This window comes from Heteronotia binoei, chromosome 14 (assembly GCF_032191835.1).
Source record: "Heteronotia binoei isolate CCM8104 ecotype False Entrance Well chromosome 14, APGP_CSIRO_Hbin_v1, whole genome shotgun sequence".
Taxonomy (NCBI): domain Eukaryota; kingdom Metazoa; phylum Chordata; class Lepidosauria; order Squamata; family Gekkonidae; genus Heteronotia; species Heteronotia binoei.
Genome location: NC_083236.1, coordinates 53207113 through 53225840, shown reverse-complemented (window position 1 = coordinate 53225840; position 18728 = coordinate 53207113). Strand labels below are relative to the sequence as shown.

The 18728-nt window shown below is 44.4% G+C and overlaps 1 protein-coding gene across 4 annotated transcripts in view; it reads right to left on the bottom strand.

Annotated features, from left to right (window-relative positions):
• PHKB (phosphorylase kinase regulatory subunit beta) overlaps positions 1-18728 on the bottom strand; it is a 220019-nt gene that overhangs the window by 31192 nt on the left and 170099 nt on the right. For 3 of the 4 annotated variants that reach the window (XM_060253754.1, XM_060253751.1, XM_060253755.1), the window contains 5 exons: positions 15392-15453; positions 15058-15220; positions 14602-14683; positions 12282-12339; positions 3727-3817 (listed from right to left, as the gene is read on the bottom strand). In XM_060253754.1, the coding sequence (XP_060109737.1) occupies positions 3727-3817; positions 12282-12339; positions 14602-14683; positions 15058-15220; positions 15392-15453 (456 nt within the window). Of the gene's footprint in view, positions 1-3726; positions 3818-7601; positions 7693-12281; positions 12340-14601; positions 14684-15057; positions 15221-15391; positions 15454-18728 lie in introns of all 4 variants that reach the window. The other variant, XM_060253753.1, reaches the window with a different exon arrangement.

Below are 18728 nucleotides of genomic sequence, written 5' to 3'. Positions count from 1 at the left end.
CCTCACAGGGTGTCTGTTGTGGTGAGGGGAAGGGAAAGGAGATTGTAAGTTGCTTTGAGACTCTTAGTGAGGGGCAGGGTATAAATTTATTTAATTTATTTTAGGCAATTTATAGTCCGCCCTTTTCCAGGGAAGGGTTCAGGGTGGATCACAATCCAATCCACCTTCTTCTCTTCCTCTTCTTTTCTCTATGTTTAGAGGTGGTTTGCCATTGCCTGCCCCCACATCACAACCTTGGGATTCCTTGAAGGTCTTCCATCCAAATACTAGCCAAGGCTGACCCCCTGCTTAGCTTCCAAGATCTGACAGGAGCAGGTTAGCTTGGGCTACCCAGAGAAGGGCAGCTATGTACTATGACTATGTTAATGAAATTTCAAGCAGCAAATAAAACAATTATGGCATGGCTTGCTTGAGGGTCAAGGAAGTATTTTTCAGAACACACAAGAACCTCCAAGGTTAGTCATTTCTATGGGTCCTAAGTGCATGTGGTATGAGTTACTGGCTTACACTGTTGTTTTGCTCCAGAACAACATTTTCAGTTCTACTCATATATCCTTATTGTCCGGGACAGAAAAAGCCATTGTAAATCTTGCAAGAACCTTTTAGATGAAAATTTAGGTTGCAGTCAAAACTACATACTCTGGAAAGTTTCTGTTTTAGATGGCCAATATTTACTTTGGGGATCATACAGCAGTATTATTTTTTAACTCTGGCAGAAAATGGTTCTGTTTGGAATTCTGAAACATTAGCTACCTGATCTTGGAAGAGAGAACTTCAAAATTCACTTTAGAGTGTCTGTTCACAATGGCTGATTTCTTCCTTCCTTCCTTCCTTCCTTCCTTCCTTCCTTCCTTCCTTCCTTCCTTCCTTCCTTCCTTCCTTCCTTCCTTCCTTCCTTCCTTCCTTCCCTTATTATCCTTGCATTTTCATTTTATCTTTGCATCTGCCACTTTGTTAAGGCTTTTAACCTGCCCTGGATGTATTCAGATTTTAACAGTAAACTTCTTTTCATTATGCTGCTCTATAAAGCATCTGACACACTGAAGGCACTATAACTATACAAAAATTAAAAGACAGTGCCCATTGCCACTGTTAGGCAGAAAATGCTGTACGTTCACTCAGTTTTACAACCACTATGCGAGACAAGCCATATTGCTTCCATTTCACAGATGAAAGAATAGCAGGGAAGCTATGAGCTTGCCCAAAGCTACCCAGCAGATCTGATTTGAAGCCAGTCCTCCTGGCTTCAAATAAAACACTCACATCTAGTGAAAAACAAATATATGGATACATTTTTATTTCCCCCCACAACACAAAGGAAAAAAAAATCTGTGGGTTTTTTCCTCCTCAAATATATCTCCTTTATACTTTTGGACCCTTTTAAGACTACAGTTCTTACCAGGGGTGGAATTCTAGCAGGAGCTCCTTTGCATATTAGGCCACACACCCGATGCAGCCAATCCTCCAAGAGCTTACAAGGCTCTTTTTTGTAAGCTCTTGGAGGATTGGCTACATCAGGGGTGTGTGGCCTAATATGCAAAGGAGCTCCTGCTACAATTCTACCCCTGGCTCTTACTATTAACTCTACAGATAACAACTTTCCCACAGCCAGTTCTACCCATCCTTGCAAAATGTTATCTGGGATATACTATCTGCTGGTGCAGACATCACGTTGGCTCATGAGTTGCCACGCCTTTCCAGACACGGAAGCAAAATCGCATTAAATGAACAAATCGTTTTATCATGGCCAAGGAATTGGAGGTTCACAGCAATCACCGTCTAAGCCTGTGATCCCCAACTCAACTCACAGGGTGACTCTGGGATAGTTATCAGTCTTTCTGCCTATCTACTTCACAGTGTTGATGTGAGGACATGGGGTGGGGGGGCAGGGGAGAAAATCATGCAATGCCATCTACCCTAAACTCCTTGGACTAAAGCTGGGGAAAATATTTTTTTTAAGTGAACAAATAAATCTCCTTTGGGGAATGGAGGGCATAAACTGCAGTGAGAGAGCAAAACCAGCTTACTAATCAGTATGCTGTGAGTCAGCACTAAGGATGGGCACAAACTGGGGGAGATGGTGGTTCGTTTCATGAGTCATTGGATTTCTGACCTGGTTCAGGGTTTGTTAGGTGTAAAATTCACTGGAAATTATCATCAGCAGGCTCTCTTCCACCTGCCATCGAAGTCTGGCAAAGACTGGATTTGGCATGTCCAAGTTATAGCCCCGCCCCCTCCCCGCAAAGCAGGTGCCCCCAGGAAAGCTCAGCTTCAGGTCTCACAACTAACTCTTCTCTCTTCATGCTGCAGAATGCGAGCTCCATGACTGGCTCCCAGAACTGCCAATGAAGGTATGGACAACTGCTATGGGTATTTCTAGGGCTCCCGGAAGTCCACCCCCCAGTGTTGCCTAGCAACTGATTGAATCAGCACCAGGCTGTCTGGGAAAACAAACTGCAAAGACTAAACAAACGAAGCACCATGGTCAGAAGCAGTTAAAAATGATTCACACATTGGCTCGATTTGTGCATGAATTGCAATTCATAGTTCGGGTCATGCCCGTGACTAATCAGCACATATATACCAGAGCCATTCTAATGTATTTTTATCACCCTCAGCTACACAGCTTTGTTTTTTACTTTCTAGCTTTCATGCCTTACTGTTAGGCCAAGATGTAGAATACACCTTCTTGGCCACTCCACCCCTCAGCTTGAAAGCTGTGCATGTGCACTAAATCTCCCTCAGTTCTCATGACATTCCCTCAACCTGTCAGGCACCATTTTGGTTATCTTAGAAATTTCGTCATACAGTGAGGAATTTAGCTTATGTTCTACTGAATCACTGTGGGGTTTTGGCAAAGAGGTCCATTCCCTCAGTCTAGCATCAGGCATGCTAAGGGCTGAGGGACCTGATTTTTTCTGTCATGGTCCCACAGTCCCCTAGAAATACAATGGTCCCACAGTGAAGAAGGCGACTGCAGATTTATACCCCACCCTTCTGTCTGAATCAGAGACTCAAAGAGGCTTACAATTTCCTATATCTTCTCCCCCCACAATAGGGGGGGAGGGGCTGAGAGGGCTCTCACAGCAGCTCGTGGGATAGCTATGGCCTTTCAAAGACAACTCGTGGGATAGCTGTGGCTAACTCAAGGCCATTCCAGCAGCTGCAAGTGGAGGAGCGGGGAATCAAACCCAGTTCTCCCAGATAAGAGTCTGCACACTTAACCACTACACCAAACTGGCTCTCATTTGACGTGTTCAAATGTCTCACTGCACAATACGATGACCAAGGTAATCAAAATGGCACCTAAACTATCACAATAAGAGGGAAGCTTGACAGAATTCAGGAAGATCGAACAGGTGTGTGGCACCTGGTATTGAAGGAAGATGGAAAGATGCAGAGGATGTGATTCAACTCTTGTCTGAAAGGTGTAAGATGACAGCGGAGAGGGTGCAGGGGACTTGGGAATGCCCCCTTTCTTATGCTGCCAGAGCAGAAGCTTAGGCCGCCTGGTAGGAGAAGTGACCCTGGTTCACGCTGGCCCAGTTGGAGAGGTTTTAGAGAGCTGTAAAAGTTTTTGTTATCATCTAGATCTGGTTCAGCTATGTCTTGAAACAAAAACAACCCCCCCCCCCCACCCTTCTTACAACATACTACGCAAGACGCTTTGGACATCAAAGCTCACATTCTGCCTGATTTAAGGATTCTGAAAAATAAAGAACTTACCTGTTTGCCCTGAACTAAAACATTAGTAATAGATGGGGCAAGGCTGTCCACTAGTTTACATAAAAGGCTTGCTGCGAAGCGCACAAGAGACCTGAGGGCAGAAAACAGAGCAATCCTACTGGATATCAAATACTAGTTTAATGAATTCAGAAACTAGGACTGAAAAATTTGTTGTCATATTTGATCAGTTCCCAAATGCTCAACATTTAAAGATGCACAGTATTTTTGAACTTGAGATGTTGTTTTCTTTCTCCTTTTTTGGAGAGGCTAAATCTTGAATTATTTAAACTACTGAAGCAAGAACACTCTTAATGGCCGTGTTGGGAACACAGTTTGAACTCATTAAACCGCATACTACATTATAGGACACTGCTGTTCCTTTCTCTGACATGACAGCAAGATGGCTCGATACAATTATAAAAGCAAAAATTAAAAAATATATATATTTTTTCCAGACTGTCTTGATAATTTGCATTCAGCAGACACGCTCTCGGGGGTGGGGAGGAGGGCATTTTGGATTTTTTTTAGATACAGCCAGTCATCTTCAATCAGATCGCTCTGTTCCAATCTTTCAAAGAAAACCAAAGTGCTTAATTTTCTTAATTCCTTAAATTAAAAATGCGTTTTTGAGATGAGACAGGCAATAATGGCTTTCTGTTGTGAGAGAAAGTACAGAGCATGCAAAACATGTTTACTGCCATTTGACAGTCTTCCAGCTTGAAAAAACATAAACATTTCAACGCATGCCATTCGCATCCTATGTAGAACGTGGCCTTCGCTGGCCAAGATATGGTAGCTAGCCCTTTGCCAAAGGTGGCAGGTGTTAATGGTGGTTTTGGACTCCCCATTCTCCTGGGAATACATTCATCATATGCAAGCCTACCTCTCCATTAACGGGTGTAGAAACAGGACACCATGGAGTCAAGATAAGTGTACGACACTGTCCCATAATGAAAGTTACAACTGACCAGATGATCATTCGGATCATCAGCTGAAACTCCACATCTTAAAATGAGCAAGATGCACACATACTAACAGACAAAAGCACACTCTCAGCGAGTACCCATGATGCATCTGTTGCTGGACTGTACCACTTCAGACTACAGGTGAGGGAAAAATACTGGAATGAAATAAAAGTCCTCTCACTGCAAAACTAGCACGCCATGAAGAATCCCAGGCTAGAACCTACTCCTTTTACACACAGGCTTTGTGTATGCAAGGAGCTTTCCAAAAGTGACAAAGCATGCCAACGTTCAGTCTCACACCAAGTCTGGAATGGTACAGCCCTACAGCAAATCTCACACAGAGCTACTGGTCAAGTATGAATGATCCAACACCAGAGGAACAGTCTGTGCACGCCGGTGTAAATAGCTAAGGGGTGGAAGAAACAAGAACCATGTAAACTCCTTGGTTTTAAAAAAAAAAAGTCTGCCACTTTGGGTATTAATCTGACTATTCCTATGCAAGAAAGCCAAAAATAAACTTGGTCTCGGTTTTCCGAGCATCAAAACAGATGAGATGCTGGAAGATTCTAACCATAACCCTAGCCGTAACCCTAACCCTGACCTTAGCCCTACCCCAACCCGAATTGTTGAACTGCAGCTGGGGGGGGGGGCAAATTTTCTATTTTCTCTCTCTTCTAATAGATGCTCCAAGCTATGCAGTGGTGGTTAACACTGCTTTCTACCAGCTGTATTTGCTTCACCAACCATTCCCTTTCTTAGGCTCAGTCAACCTGACCAGGCTAATCCAGGCTTTTGTAATCTCATGGCTGGGTTACTGTAATATACTCTACATTTGGATGTCCCTGAAGGCAACTTGGAAATTACAATTGGTTCAGAATGTGGCAGCCACATCATCCTCAGGGGTTGGGCAACATGAACACATCTGGCTTATTTTAAAACAGCTATGCTGACTGCCAGTTTATTCCTGAGTTCAATTCAAGGTGCGAGTTATGACTTTGAAAGCCCTTCATGACCTAGGAGCAGGCCCGCAGCCAGAAAATTTCAGTTGGGGGGGCCCACAGGAAATTTTTTTTGATGGAGGGGCCCCCCCATCTGGCGACCCCCACTCTCTCCACTGCCACTTTTCTCCCCCTGGCTCTGGAGCCCCACCCCCCTCCACACAGCACCTCTCCCTCCCTCCCCCCTCCCACCCACCCACTTACTCACCAATCAACCGGGCAAAAGAGTAAAGAGCGGGCTCATGGGGCTCTTGCAAGGCGCCCCCCCACCGATCACATGATCAGCAGAAAAAGCCTCTCTGAAGCTGGCTTTCCAGAGCGATCAGCAAGTTTAGCGCTTGTCACCCCAGCGCTGAACTTGCTGATTGCTCTGGAAAGCTGGCTTCAGAGAAACTTTTTCTACTGATCATGTGATTGGCTGGGGGGGGGCGCCTTGCAAGAGCCCCAGGAGCCTGCTCTTTACTCTTCCGCCTGGTTAATGGGTAAGTGGGTGGGTAGGAGGGAGGGAGGGAGGGGGAAGTTTCGCACAGAGGGGGGTGGGGCCGCCAGAGCCACGGGGACAAAAGCGGCGGTGGAGAGAGTGGAGTCCGGGAAAAGGAGGGGTCACAAAGGTCCAAGGGAGGGTTGGGTGGAGGGGCCGTGCCCCCCAGTGGCTATCGGCCTGCCTTGGAGCCACATATCTAAAGGACTGTCTCCTTCCATATATCTTTGTGTGCCACCTACTGTCCTCATGTTGTTCCCCTACTTAAGTTAGCCCACCTGGCACTCACCTGAGCCTGTGCTCTTCTCATGATAACTCCCACCCTATGGAGTGGGCTCCCAGGGGTGGTTACAAGGATACTCAACATGTTTTTGGGAGATCCTGCAAAGCCATGTTATTCAACCTTGAAAGTCATCACTTCCCCCAGCATTTCACCATTATGGTGTTATGTTGTGCTGTTAGCCATCAGCCGCATGCTATTTACCGCCTAGGTCTGTAAGATTGTTTACTGTGCTGCTCCTGTTTTGTAATGTCTGTTTTGATGATATTATTTTAACTCTGTTGTTTTAGTGTTGTAAGCCGCCCTGAGCCTGCTTGCGAGACAGGACAGGATATAAATCTAAAATTAAATCAAATTAATTAAATTAAATTCACTGGGATGAAGTGTAGGCTGCAGGCATTTGGTGGGAAGGTGGATTACTTGGGGTTTTGCTGTATTTTGTATGTTATAGATTTGGATTTTTAAACTGACATGAGCTACACAGACTGGGGGGGGGGGGGGGAGAGACGCTTTGTTGTTTTCACTTTGCCATCCAGTTGCAGCCAACCCCATAGCATTTTCAAGTCAACAGATGTTCAGAGGTGGTTTGCCACTTCCTGTCTCTCCAAAGTACAAACTTTCTTGGTGGTCTCCCAACCAAGTACTAACCAGGGCTGATTTCTGAGATCTGGGATATCCAAGTTAGAACAGAGACTGGGTACAAATATTTGAATAAATAAACAAATTCAGGAAAATATACAGACATGGGGAAAAGTTAAACCACCCCCTCACGGCACTACCACCACAATCTGATCTATGCCTTCCGCTTGCTAGTTGCTATAAAAACCTAGAATTTCCAGCATCTTATTTGTCTCAATTGTCAAACCACAGAAATATAGCAAAATGGGATATTTCACATTTTCTGAGACAGGCTGTGAAGCCAAAACATTACTTTATCAAGAGTTAATAAATGAGTGGGGGAATATCCAATGACGTTAGCGCAAAAATCCATCAGTCAAATTGATGCTGATGTCTGTGACCCACGGGTGTGCACTCCTTAAAAATCCAGAGCAAAGCGTTTCGGGAAAACAACATCAAGCAACAACCATCAAAATGCAAAGAAGCTGACAAGTCTCAAGCAGCATGGTTTCAGGCCTCCGGGTGCACTTTACCTGCTTTCCATGTACTACCAAAGTGGTAATATGGGGGGCTAAAGAGGCTGAGAATTTCTGATTGTATGCCGCACTGCAGCGTAGCACCAACCTAGACATAGCACATGACAGTGATGAGTGGGGAACGAAAAGGAAGACTTATTTTCCATATTTGTGCTGTACAACATAGTCCTGTTACGCTTGAGAGCTGGTTCGGCGTGCCTGGGGGGGAGAGGGGGAGTGCTTGGGGTGCACATTGTTGGATTCTTATTTTAAGACAGGACAGAACTATAATCCTTCCTTATACTGCAAATGTAATTCGGGAGTGCAGGGTAGAGAAAAGAATCTCAGCTGGAGTTTGAGAAACTGAAATAAAAAGAAAAAACTAAGTGGTTTGGGCAGAATTAATTGCACTTGAAAGAATGTCTTCACACATCTCATAGTTAATATGGAATTCACACTGGCATGAGAGCTGATGATGGCCACTAGCCAGGATTGCCAGGCACTGCCTTGCACCGGCAAAAGGGTTGTAGAGGGGGGCAGCATCGGGGGGGGGGGGAGCATCGCGGGGGGCAGAAATAAAGAAGAAAAGTAAAGCCATGGGTACTTCCAGGAAGTTCTGGCCACAGAGTTCCTGGCAAGTAACAGAACTACCCTTGTCATTCCCGTGTAGCTCCGGGAAATGCCAGGAACTCTATGGCCAGCACTTCCTGTAAGCAGCCAAGGCCTTATTTTTCTTCTTAATTTTCTTCCCCAGAATTATCATGCCCTCCCAGACCCAGTTTCTGCCCACCAAATGATGAAATGTTGCAATTTCCTAGAGGACTCTTGCCATGAATGGGCAAACGGGAACCCTTCCACTAGACAGAGAATCTTCTTCGTGGTCTCTGTGCATCACACCCATGGGAGAGAGCGCGCCTGTGCTGATCCGATCGGTACTTAACAAGCCAAAGGATTTTCGCGCTCAGCTCCAGTGGGCATGCGCAAGAACCCCACCACGCATGCTCACAGAGTGGGCGCGGACATCCCATCAGTTCTTTTCTGACCGCCGCGCTGATCAGTTGATCTCCTCGCTCCGGGTGGTACTTTTATTTACTTCCCTTTGAAATAGCCACTTCATGGTATCAAGAACAGGACTGGGAGGCCTCTGCCTCATCAGGATCCACAGAGCACTAGATGAAGAAGATGATATTGGATTTATAGCCCTCCACTCCGATGAGTCTCAGAGCAGCTCACAATCTCCTTTTATCTTCCTCCCCCACAACAGACACCCTGTGAGGTGGGTGGGGCTTGAAAGGGTCACAGCAGCTGGCCCTTTCAAGGACGACCTCTGCCAAAGCTATGGCTGACCCGGGGCCATGTTAGCAGGTGCAAGTGGAGGAGTGGGGAATCAAACCTGGTTCCCCCAGATAAGAGTCTGTGCACTTAACCACTACACCAAACTGGCTCTCCAATTGACAGTAGTACTAGTCCCTCTAGTAATTTTAGCAGGACTGCCCTGCATGATATGCTCCTGCCAACTAACGTGAAGTAGGGATTGGCACCCCTAATTTACTGAGTGTGTATTCCCACTACATTTCAGTTGGACCACTTCACTTCCATTGGGCATTTGAATTCATCATGCCTCCCTCTCAAACTATAACTCTCAGCCTGCTCTGCTTCCTAGGTTTAACCACACTCCTGTAACTGTTGGTTGCTAACTCCAAACAGAAAGAAAGAAAGAAAGAAAGAAAGAAAGAAAGAAAGAAAGAAAGAAAGAAAGAAAGAAAGAAAGAAAGAAAGAAAGAAAGAAAGAAAGAAAGAAAGAAAGAAAGAAAGAAAGAAAGAAAGAAAGAAAGAAAGAAAGAAAGAAAGAAAGAAAGACATCTAAAATCCTTTAAACATAGCCCAGTCCACAGGGACAACTATGAATGCTAGCCTGTGGGGTCCACACACGTACACACATCATATGGGGAGTGCAGAACTTTCTCTTTTGAACATGTGCTCCGAACATGGTAAGAACACACAGTTTTCCATGTCTATCCTCGCTGGGCCTTATGGCTTCAACCACCTCGGTCCGGGTGCTTACCAGCCTCCTCATGCATGTCCTACATTTCTGGAGTTCTGGTGCCTCAGATCTCTCTGACTCTTCAGAGACCCCCTGTTGCTCCACTTCTCCCTACTGCCCGAACCATGGGATTGGTGCATAATGGGAGCTCTTTCTGCTTTTCGGGACATCTCTCCAACTCCCTGTCCTTCCTTTTGGATCATTACAAACCAGTGTCTGATTCTGGAAGATGCACATGAATGATCCCGTGTCAAGAGCTTACCAGCCCTGACCTGGATAGCCCAGGCGAACCTGATTTCATCGGATCTCAGAAGCTAAGCAGGGCCAACCCTGTCAAGTGCTTAGATGGGAGACCTCCTTGGAATACCGGGAACGGGAGGCAAGGACAGGCTGTATCAAGTCACTTATAACCTCCCGACCATGCCAACTACCACAGAAGTCTATACAGCAGATCTACAGAGCTACGATCTAGGCCGGTCAGCAAGCTGCTATGCCTCTACTGTCTATCTACACTTGTGTTTTTCCTAGTGTGCAATGTGCTTCTGCTGTCTGCTGTGTCTGAATGACCTCCAGCACCCTCCTCCAGACATAGGCCTAGCTTGCTAATCTCCCATGGGTGTGATGCACAGAGACCACGAAGAAGATAAACAGGTTGCTTACCTGTAACTGATGATCTTCGAGTGGTCATCTGTGCATTCACACCACCCACCCTCCTTCCCCACTGCTGTCGGTCCTTCAGCACTCTTTAGGATCATACAGCGGTCAGAAGGAACTGATGGGATGTCCGCGCCCACTCTGTGAGCATGCGTGGTGGGGTTCTTGCGCATGCCCACTGGAGCTGAGCGCGAAAATCCTTTGGCTTGTTAAGTACCGATCGGATCAGCACAGGCGCGCTCTCTCCCATGGGTGTGAATGCACAGATGACCACTCGAAGATCATCAGTTACAGGTAAGCAACCTGTTTTTACTTTTTTGGATAAACTTGTGGCTAGATCATGACAGTTAAGCAGAGCCTCAGTGTTTGGGGGGGGGGGGGGTTTGCCATCAAGTCACAGCTGACTTACAGCGACCCTGTAGGGTTTTCAAGGCAAGGGATGTTCAGAGATGGCTTGTCATTGCCTGCCTCTGCATCACTACCCTGGGCTCCCTTGGAAGACTTCCATCCAAATACTAGCCAGGGCCAACCCTGCTTAGCTTCCGAGATCTTACAAGATTGGACTAGCCTGGGTTGTCCAGGTCAGGCCCACCGGCTGGATTCCTGATGGCATATTTACTGCATTCTATCCTACAGAAGACTGCCAGAGTCCTTTTCTTGAATAGCTGCGGGTGAGAGAAGGAGTTGCGTCACAGAATATGATGCCTGGACTAGGAACACACATGTACAGGGTTCTCTATTTTACCACCTCTGGGTAAGCTTCTAAAGATACAAGGGCAAGGCAATGATACAGAAGACATGCGGCAAAACATAGGCGGGAAGGGAAGATTACCACTTTTAAAAGCTTAGCAGAATAAGATTTAATGGGAGGAAAGTTTCCAGGAAAAAAAGAATAGATCTCATCAAATTCACAATGTCTGTGCTCTCCAGAAATCATGGGGATTTTTCTTTTAATTGTGACGTCTGCCTAATACCACCTCAAACAGCATTAATATCCTATTATTGCTGTGTCACTCTCCGATAGTTATTTGCTCTCTCTTTCTCTCAACTGGCACTCAGTCTCATAATGCCGTATCCTACACGGATGCTCTCGGGGCTTAATCTGAGCCAGTTCTGCCATCTACTTTCAATGCTGGCACTCAATACCAAGTCACATGAAGGACAGATAAAAGGGGGGAGAGTTATAAAATGATGAATGGCATGGAGATCTGGGATAAAGAGCATCTTTTCTCTCTTTCTGAATGTCAGAACTGGGTGACTGGCTGCAGATTAAGTGACCAATGAAAACGGCTTCTTTGCACGAGGCATTATTAATTTACAGACTTCGCTGCCCCTAGCTTCGATGACTTGAAAAGGAACCAGACGATTCATGAACGAAAGGATCTGCCGACAGCTGCTAGCTACAATAGCTAAATGGAACTTTCATCTTTAGATATTGGCAGCTGGGGGAGGGGGTTGCTATTGTCTTCTGGCCTTGCTTATGGAAGCATCTGGTTGTTCACTGTGGGAACCAGGATGCTGCATATGACTGCCCAGTGCATCGGTCCAGCAGGGCATTTCTTATGTTTTCAAATGGCAGTGCCCCTGTGCAAGTGCAGAGGGCACTTCTTCCACTGCAAAATTAACTAAGGAGAACCCGTACATGTCACAGATTTTGGAGAGTGGGCTTCTGATAAGAGAGTGAATAAACTACAGAGAACCCCCACATGTCACAGATTGGGGGAATGAGCTTTGGATAAGGTGGCAGGGCTTTCAAACTGGAACCTCAGACTTTGTCTATGTACCAAGCACTCTGTTAATATAGCCAGCGCTCTGCTAAAAGAGAACAAATTTAAACCTAGGTTATTAAGATTTGTCCAACAGAACCCCCAAACTAATAATTTCCCATAGATTTCATATAAATATAGTGAATTATAGCGCACAAAATGAGACTCAGAAATATGCAGTAACTTCACTACACAATGACACAAATAGGAAACTGGAAGATACCATATACAAACCAGAGCTTTTTGCTGCCAGCTTTTCGATAGATCCTTTCAATGTGATCAGAGACGGTGCCTAATTACCAGAGAACATGCAGAAACAAAGAAAGAAAGGAAGTTTTATTTTGCCAAATGAGTTTGACCTGTTTTGTTGGCTTGTTTTGAAGCCAGAGAGCAAGGGCAGTGCTATATAAGAATGTAAGAGAAGCCATGTGGGATCAGGCCAATGGCCCATCCAGCCCAACACTCTGTCACACAGTGGCAAAAAAAACCCAGGTGCCATCAGGAGGTCCATCAGTGGGGCCAGGACACTAGAAGCCCTCCCACTGTGCCCCCCCAAGCACCAAGATTGTGTTTGGACAGCAGGTTGAACAGCAGTTCACAGATGTAACTTGTTGCTGGGCTAGTGGCATATACCTTGATCCTCCTTTCTGGAACAGAACACAATGAAGCAATTCTGGTTAGAAAGTAGCCCTGGGTACCTAAGATGTGCAAATGTAGGCAACAATCAGCCAACCCTCTCCACTAACTGGAATGTTAAGCCTTAATTACCCACTCTGGGTTAGAATCCCAGTTAGTGGAGGAAACGGAAACTCGGGTTAATTTGTGCACCTACATTCATGCACCACAGCTAGCCAGACAAAGACCAATACCTCAATAGCAGTCACTCTACCTCTGGGCTTCTTAATTCCTTGAATCAAGCGATCGATTCCCCACTAGTAGCTGCGCAGCTGCATTTTGATTTGTGGCTCCCTGCAATTTCCCTTGCAGCTTCCGAATCTCAAAAAAAACAGAGCAGGAAGCTGCAAGGGAAATTGGAGAGAGCCGCAGATCAAAATTCACCTGTGCACCCACTGGTAGGGAACTGATCACTTGATCCGAGGAAAGCAGAAGCCTGGGGCCAGAGCAACCGCTGGTGAGGAATCAGTTTCTAACCAGGATTCCTTTGCTGCAATCTTTTCAAGGAGGTAGTTTGGGGGCAGAGAAGCAAAGTGGGTAAGTGAGTCCAGAAACAAGCTGGGCTCCTGCACATCTTAGCTTATACCCAGAGTTAACAGAGTAGCAGTGTTGATCTGCAGTAGGAGAGCAAGATTTGAGTCTAGTAGCGCCTTAGAAAATAACAAGATTTTGGGGGTACAAGCTTTCAGGAGTCAAAACTTCCTTTTGTTAGATCTTTATTTAATTATTGGATTTATATCCCACCCTCCCTGCCAAAACAGGCTCAGGGCGGCTCGCAACAATCAAACTAAAACAATAAAACAACAGATAAGCATTAGAGTTTAACAATTAAACCAAGTTAATAATAACAATTAAATAGCTTAAAACAATTTAACAGAGTTCACTGCTAGCAGGGGTGGAATTCTAGCAAGAGCTCTTTAGCATAATTAGGCCACACCCCCTGATGTAGCCAATCCTCCAAGAACTTTCAAGGCTCTTTTTTGTAAGCTCTTGGAGGATTGGCTAAATCGGGGGTGTGTGGTCTAATATGCAAAGGAGCTCCTGCTAGAATATATAGTTTAAGTGCAATGCAACTCTCTCTGACCATTGGAAGGGGGTGTCTTTCCTCAAATGAAATACTTTTGAACACTTAAGGAGGCAGAAGTAGAAATCATCTGTGTTTTAGAAATGTCACGGGAATGTTTTTTAAAGCAATACTTACAAGAAAATTAGGAACGCATTTTATCATGTACAATTACCAATACATTTTGTAGTTCTGTATGCCTTAAAGAAACGTGATAATGAACTACAGCTCATTAAGCAGCATATATGTTGAATAAACATAAAAAGCACTGCTTGTGTTAGGGCTCGCTATTTGTTTTATTTGGACAAATATTCTTGGGAGAAAAATATAGCTTGAAATACGCACTTGTTACACTTTTTTAAAAGATCAATATATTTGAGGAATATTTTATATCCATGGATTGATTCTCCCCTTCGGTTGTCCTTTTTTAAAAACATTCCAAGTAATATATTTACATGTATGCATTACATTCAAGAAATGTATTTACACATAAAGCAACTTGCATGTTTCACAGCTCAGGACAATCCAAGGCAAAAAAAAAATAGCATTTCAGCTTCATCTTACTATAGCAGATAGAACCTATTTACCCTTCAAGTACGTGCTCAGAATTATAAGCGGGAGACATATAACGAGCAGACAATGAAAAAGAGTTAATACATTTAACGGTTCATTCCATCCTACAGTGGTCGAACACACATTTCCCATTTAAAAGAGACAGTGTGTTAATGGAGAGGAAAATAGCAACACAACTTCCAATGTGCACGCCCATTATTCATGTTCATTGATATCTGCGCAAACTCGCCTCGAATAACGTACCTTCCTTGGTGATGAAATTCGGGCCTTCCCTTTTGAGCAAAATGTTCAGTAGAATCGCTTGACTTGCGAGGCAGTTGCAGTCCTGACGAGGAAGAACCATCAAAGTGTCACAGACCAGTGAGAAAATGCCATTTGTTACAAGCTTGGACATAGCTTTTCATTATACATACGCAGCACATGTTATTTTGAAATCTCTACCAAATTTCCCACGATGACAGGGTTTGGCCGAAATTTGCGCATGCACCATAAAAAGAGCAGAAGGGTGGAAATGCCGTTGTGAATCTGCCTTTCTGCTAAGACTTCAATCACTTCAGAATGCAGGTGCACAGAAAGCTTCATGATTTACACCTGTGAACGCCCAGTGCCTTGCAAATATTATGCCTCAATAGCATCATCATTTGCAAATATTATGCCTCAAGGGAGAAGAACAAACTTTGTTTTCTCCTACATACTTACATTCAGTTTCTGAAGAATCTCATAAGTTGACTTGTTTTTCCAGTCATTCACATTAATATCTGGCTGTTGTTCCAGTTCAGTAACATTTGGTGTGCTGGTTTGTCTCTTGACTTTTGAATGTTTTGGGAGATCGAGCTCTTCGAAGCTCTTGAACTCTGGAGGCCTGCAGAAAGGAATCACTGAGATTTCCAAAATCCAGGGCTTGCTTCAATGATCAAGCTTTGCAATTTATTTTCAAACTGGGGGAGGGATAGCAATCTAGAAAGTTTTTTTTTTATTTCATAAGTTTATCATATTATTTTTTTAAAATTAATTTTATTCCAAGTGTACGTACTCATCTGTTTCACTGATCCTTAGGAAGTCCAGTTGTTCAACCACTGCTCCAGAAATTAATGTCTGAAAGGGGGTAAGGAGGGAAGGGGCAGAGAGAAAATAAGGTTTAGCAAGAATATTTTAAAAGTGTGTGTACAGGGCGACCATGGATGAATGACAATACGCTGTGAGGGCTCACAGGGCCCAAATCAGTCTTGTGACTAAGGAGGGATAAAGTACAGAAATGCAACCAGATGATCCTCAACAGAAGATGGACAGCTGACTTGACAACTCTGGATTTGAAAGCTGCAACAGCAATAAAGGCACTCATGCTTATGTTTATCTGGTAACAGGAAACTAATGTTAACAATATCTGGAAACATAGTGACAGGCTGTTATAATTTCAACAGAGATCAGGCTCATAAAAAAGGGACAAGCACACGCCATTGGTGTTGGCATCAACCCATCCCTTAGTGAATTATGGACTAACCAGCAGGTGGGGTTGCTTATCTCTATGGTATATCAGCTCAGTTCTGCCATGGGGATGCCAAGCCAATACTTCTGAAAGAAAGTTGCAGCCTTGGTAACTCACCTCTCAGCTTGGCGTGTGGTTCTGGCAGTTCCTCCTTAATCCTTTTTCTGGCTCAACTAAGACATTGTCAAGGTCTTAGTGAAAGGAGTAGGTAATAAGAAACAGGCTTTCCAAAGAAGCAAAAGAGCTGCAGAACTTTCTAGCCACACTCGAGTGCTGTTATACAAAATGAATCTTTAGCAGTCGATTATATGGATTATATGCTCTGAAGCAGCATGTGTATGCTGGACAGGCTCTGAGCCAGGCTGCTGTTGCAATTGCTTGTGCAGAGAACCAAGGATTCTTGGCTCCTTTGCCACTCCATACCTGGCCATAAATGTACCTGTCTCCTCAGCAGTCTCAGAGCCACTGCTGATCCCAGAGAAACTGACCTCCCCATAATCGAAAGGCTTTTAAAATAAGAACATAAGAGAAGCCAAGTCGGATCAGGCCAATGGCCTATCCAGTCCAATACTCTGTACACACAGTGTCCAAAAAACCCAGGTGTCATCAGGAGGTCCATCAGTGGGGCCAGGACACTAGAGGTCCATCAGTGGGGCCAGGACACTAGAAGTCCTCACACTGTTGTCCCTCACAAGCACCAAGAATATAGAGCATCACTGCCCCAGACAAAAGAGTTCCAACAATATGCTGCGGCTAATAGTCACTGATGGACCTCTGCTCCATAGGTTTATCCAATCCCCTATTGCAGCCACCACCACCTCCTGTGGCAGTGAATTCCACATGTTAATCACCCTTTGGGAGAAGAAGTACTTCCTTTTATCTGTTCAAACCCGACTGCTTAACAATATTGTTAAGGCCACAGTGCCATCTTCCTTCTTCCCATGTGGCAAAGGAGATCTAAAATGTCCAGACATTTAGAATCTTTCCATTTATTTCGGGGGGGGAGGGGGATACCCAGATTTGGAGAGGAATATATGCAATATTTCCTCATCAAACCTGAACATATTTAACCGCATAAATGTTTCTTGTATAACTTAAGTTAGCAAATAAAATTGTATTATTTGACGTATTTATAGAGTTTAGGCATACTTATAGAGTTTAAACATATTTATGTCTAAGTTTTCTACAAGCACAATTGTGAATATACCTGGTACTTAAAAGACAGCTGCAAACTTCTGCACCCTATACTTCCTTGGTGCAAATATTTGGATTTTGCCATCTGAGAGTTAAGAAAAAACTAAAAACTGTAAAACCGCACCGTTGCACCCTAATATTTGAATATCAAATAAAATTTTGTTATCACTGAAAACAGTGAACTCTTCAATAGTGTATTCTTATAATTGGAATGGGAGACCACTGAGGAATACCAGGGTTGCTATGACGAGGAAGACAGCTGTGAAACACTTCTGAATGTCTCTTGCTTTGAAAACCCCATGGGATCGTCATAAGTCAACCATGACTTTAATGGCAAAAAAAAATTACTTATAGTACTGATTCTCATTCATATGAATAAACTTTGTCAAAGCATACCAGCCCATTACAAAAGAGAAAATATTTCATATAAGTTTTCTAGCTGGAAAACTTGGGGGGAAAGGCGGTTGGGGGGAAGAAATGTTTTTTTTTTCCTAGTCTTCTCTTTGGCATTACTGCTCTCCACATCATGTGCTGGTTTGTGAAGAGCCTTGAACTTCAATGTGTCAATCAATAGTCACTCAGGGATACTTCAGTTCAGGGGTTCCCAATTTTTGCGGGCACCTGCGGAATTCTGACACAGGGTGGTGGGCGCACCAACAAAATGGCTGTGGAGCCAAGCACAAAAATGGCTACCATAAGAGGTGGAGTAAATATCAAAATGTAGGGAGCTAAGTAACTCTAACAGTAACTCTTCAATAGTTCAGGCATACGCTCAACTTGACAGTATGCCTTTCAATCTGCACACCAAGCCAAATCTCCAGTGGGCAATCAGAAGCCCGGCTGGGTGAAAGCCCCATTGACCCTGTCCATTTTCTGAAAACATTTGGTGGGTACCAAGAAAGGTGTTGATGGACATCACATTGCCACAGGTGCCACATTAGGGACCCCTAGGCATAGACTAGGGCTGGCAAGAAATCCGTGAGCTACACTCAACCTGTGACCATTGGGAATTAGCTGAACCTTCTTGAAGGGTTTCAGGGAGCAGAAGCAAAGAGAAGGGAAGAAAGCGATGAGAGCTGCTGACTACTTGTGATGCAGTGCTTGTGTAAATGAATTTTCCTGCCACAGCTGCCTGTGCCATTGCCCCCTGGACTAATGGACAGTAATGGAACAGCACAGGGGGAAGAAGTGGAAGTTTGCAGTGTGTGTGTGTTGGGGGAGGGGGGGCTGGGCAAAATCACTCTTTTCCTTTTCTGCTAGCAGGAATGGTTTTGGCCCGTGGAAACAAGGATCCAAGCCTCATTTGCACAAAGACAAATGAGAGGAAAGGAACCCTGATTTCCATCCAAGAGACAGTTTTATCCTGGAAATCAAGACTGATCTCCAACATCTCTGGGAAGATGCTCTCTATTTTCTTCTTCTCCTAACGATATGCTATGCTACAGACAGCAAAACAGAGATTTATGGCTTTGTTGGGCTACCTTTGATCCAGCTTTCTGTCTTCTCTCCACCCCTTCCAGCTGAATTCTTTGCACAAATATTTGTGTTCTATGGCAGAACAATGCTGCCTGCTTTTATTAATATTTTATTAGGTGGGTATTCATTGCTGTTAATTCAGTGAACGTGCAGAAAAGGTTCATGTGTAACTTGCAGGGGAAATGTATTACACTAAACCCACTGTAAAGTCTTT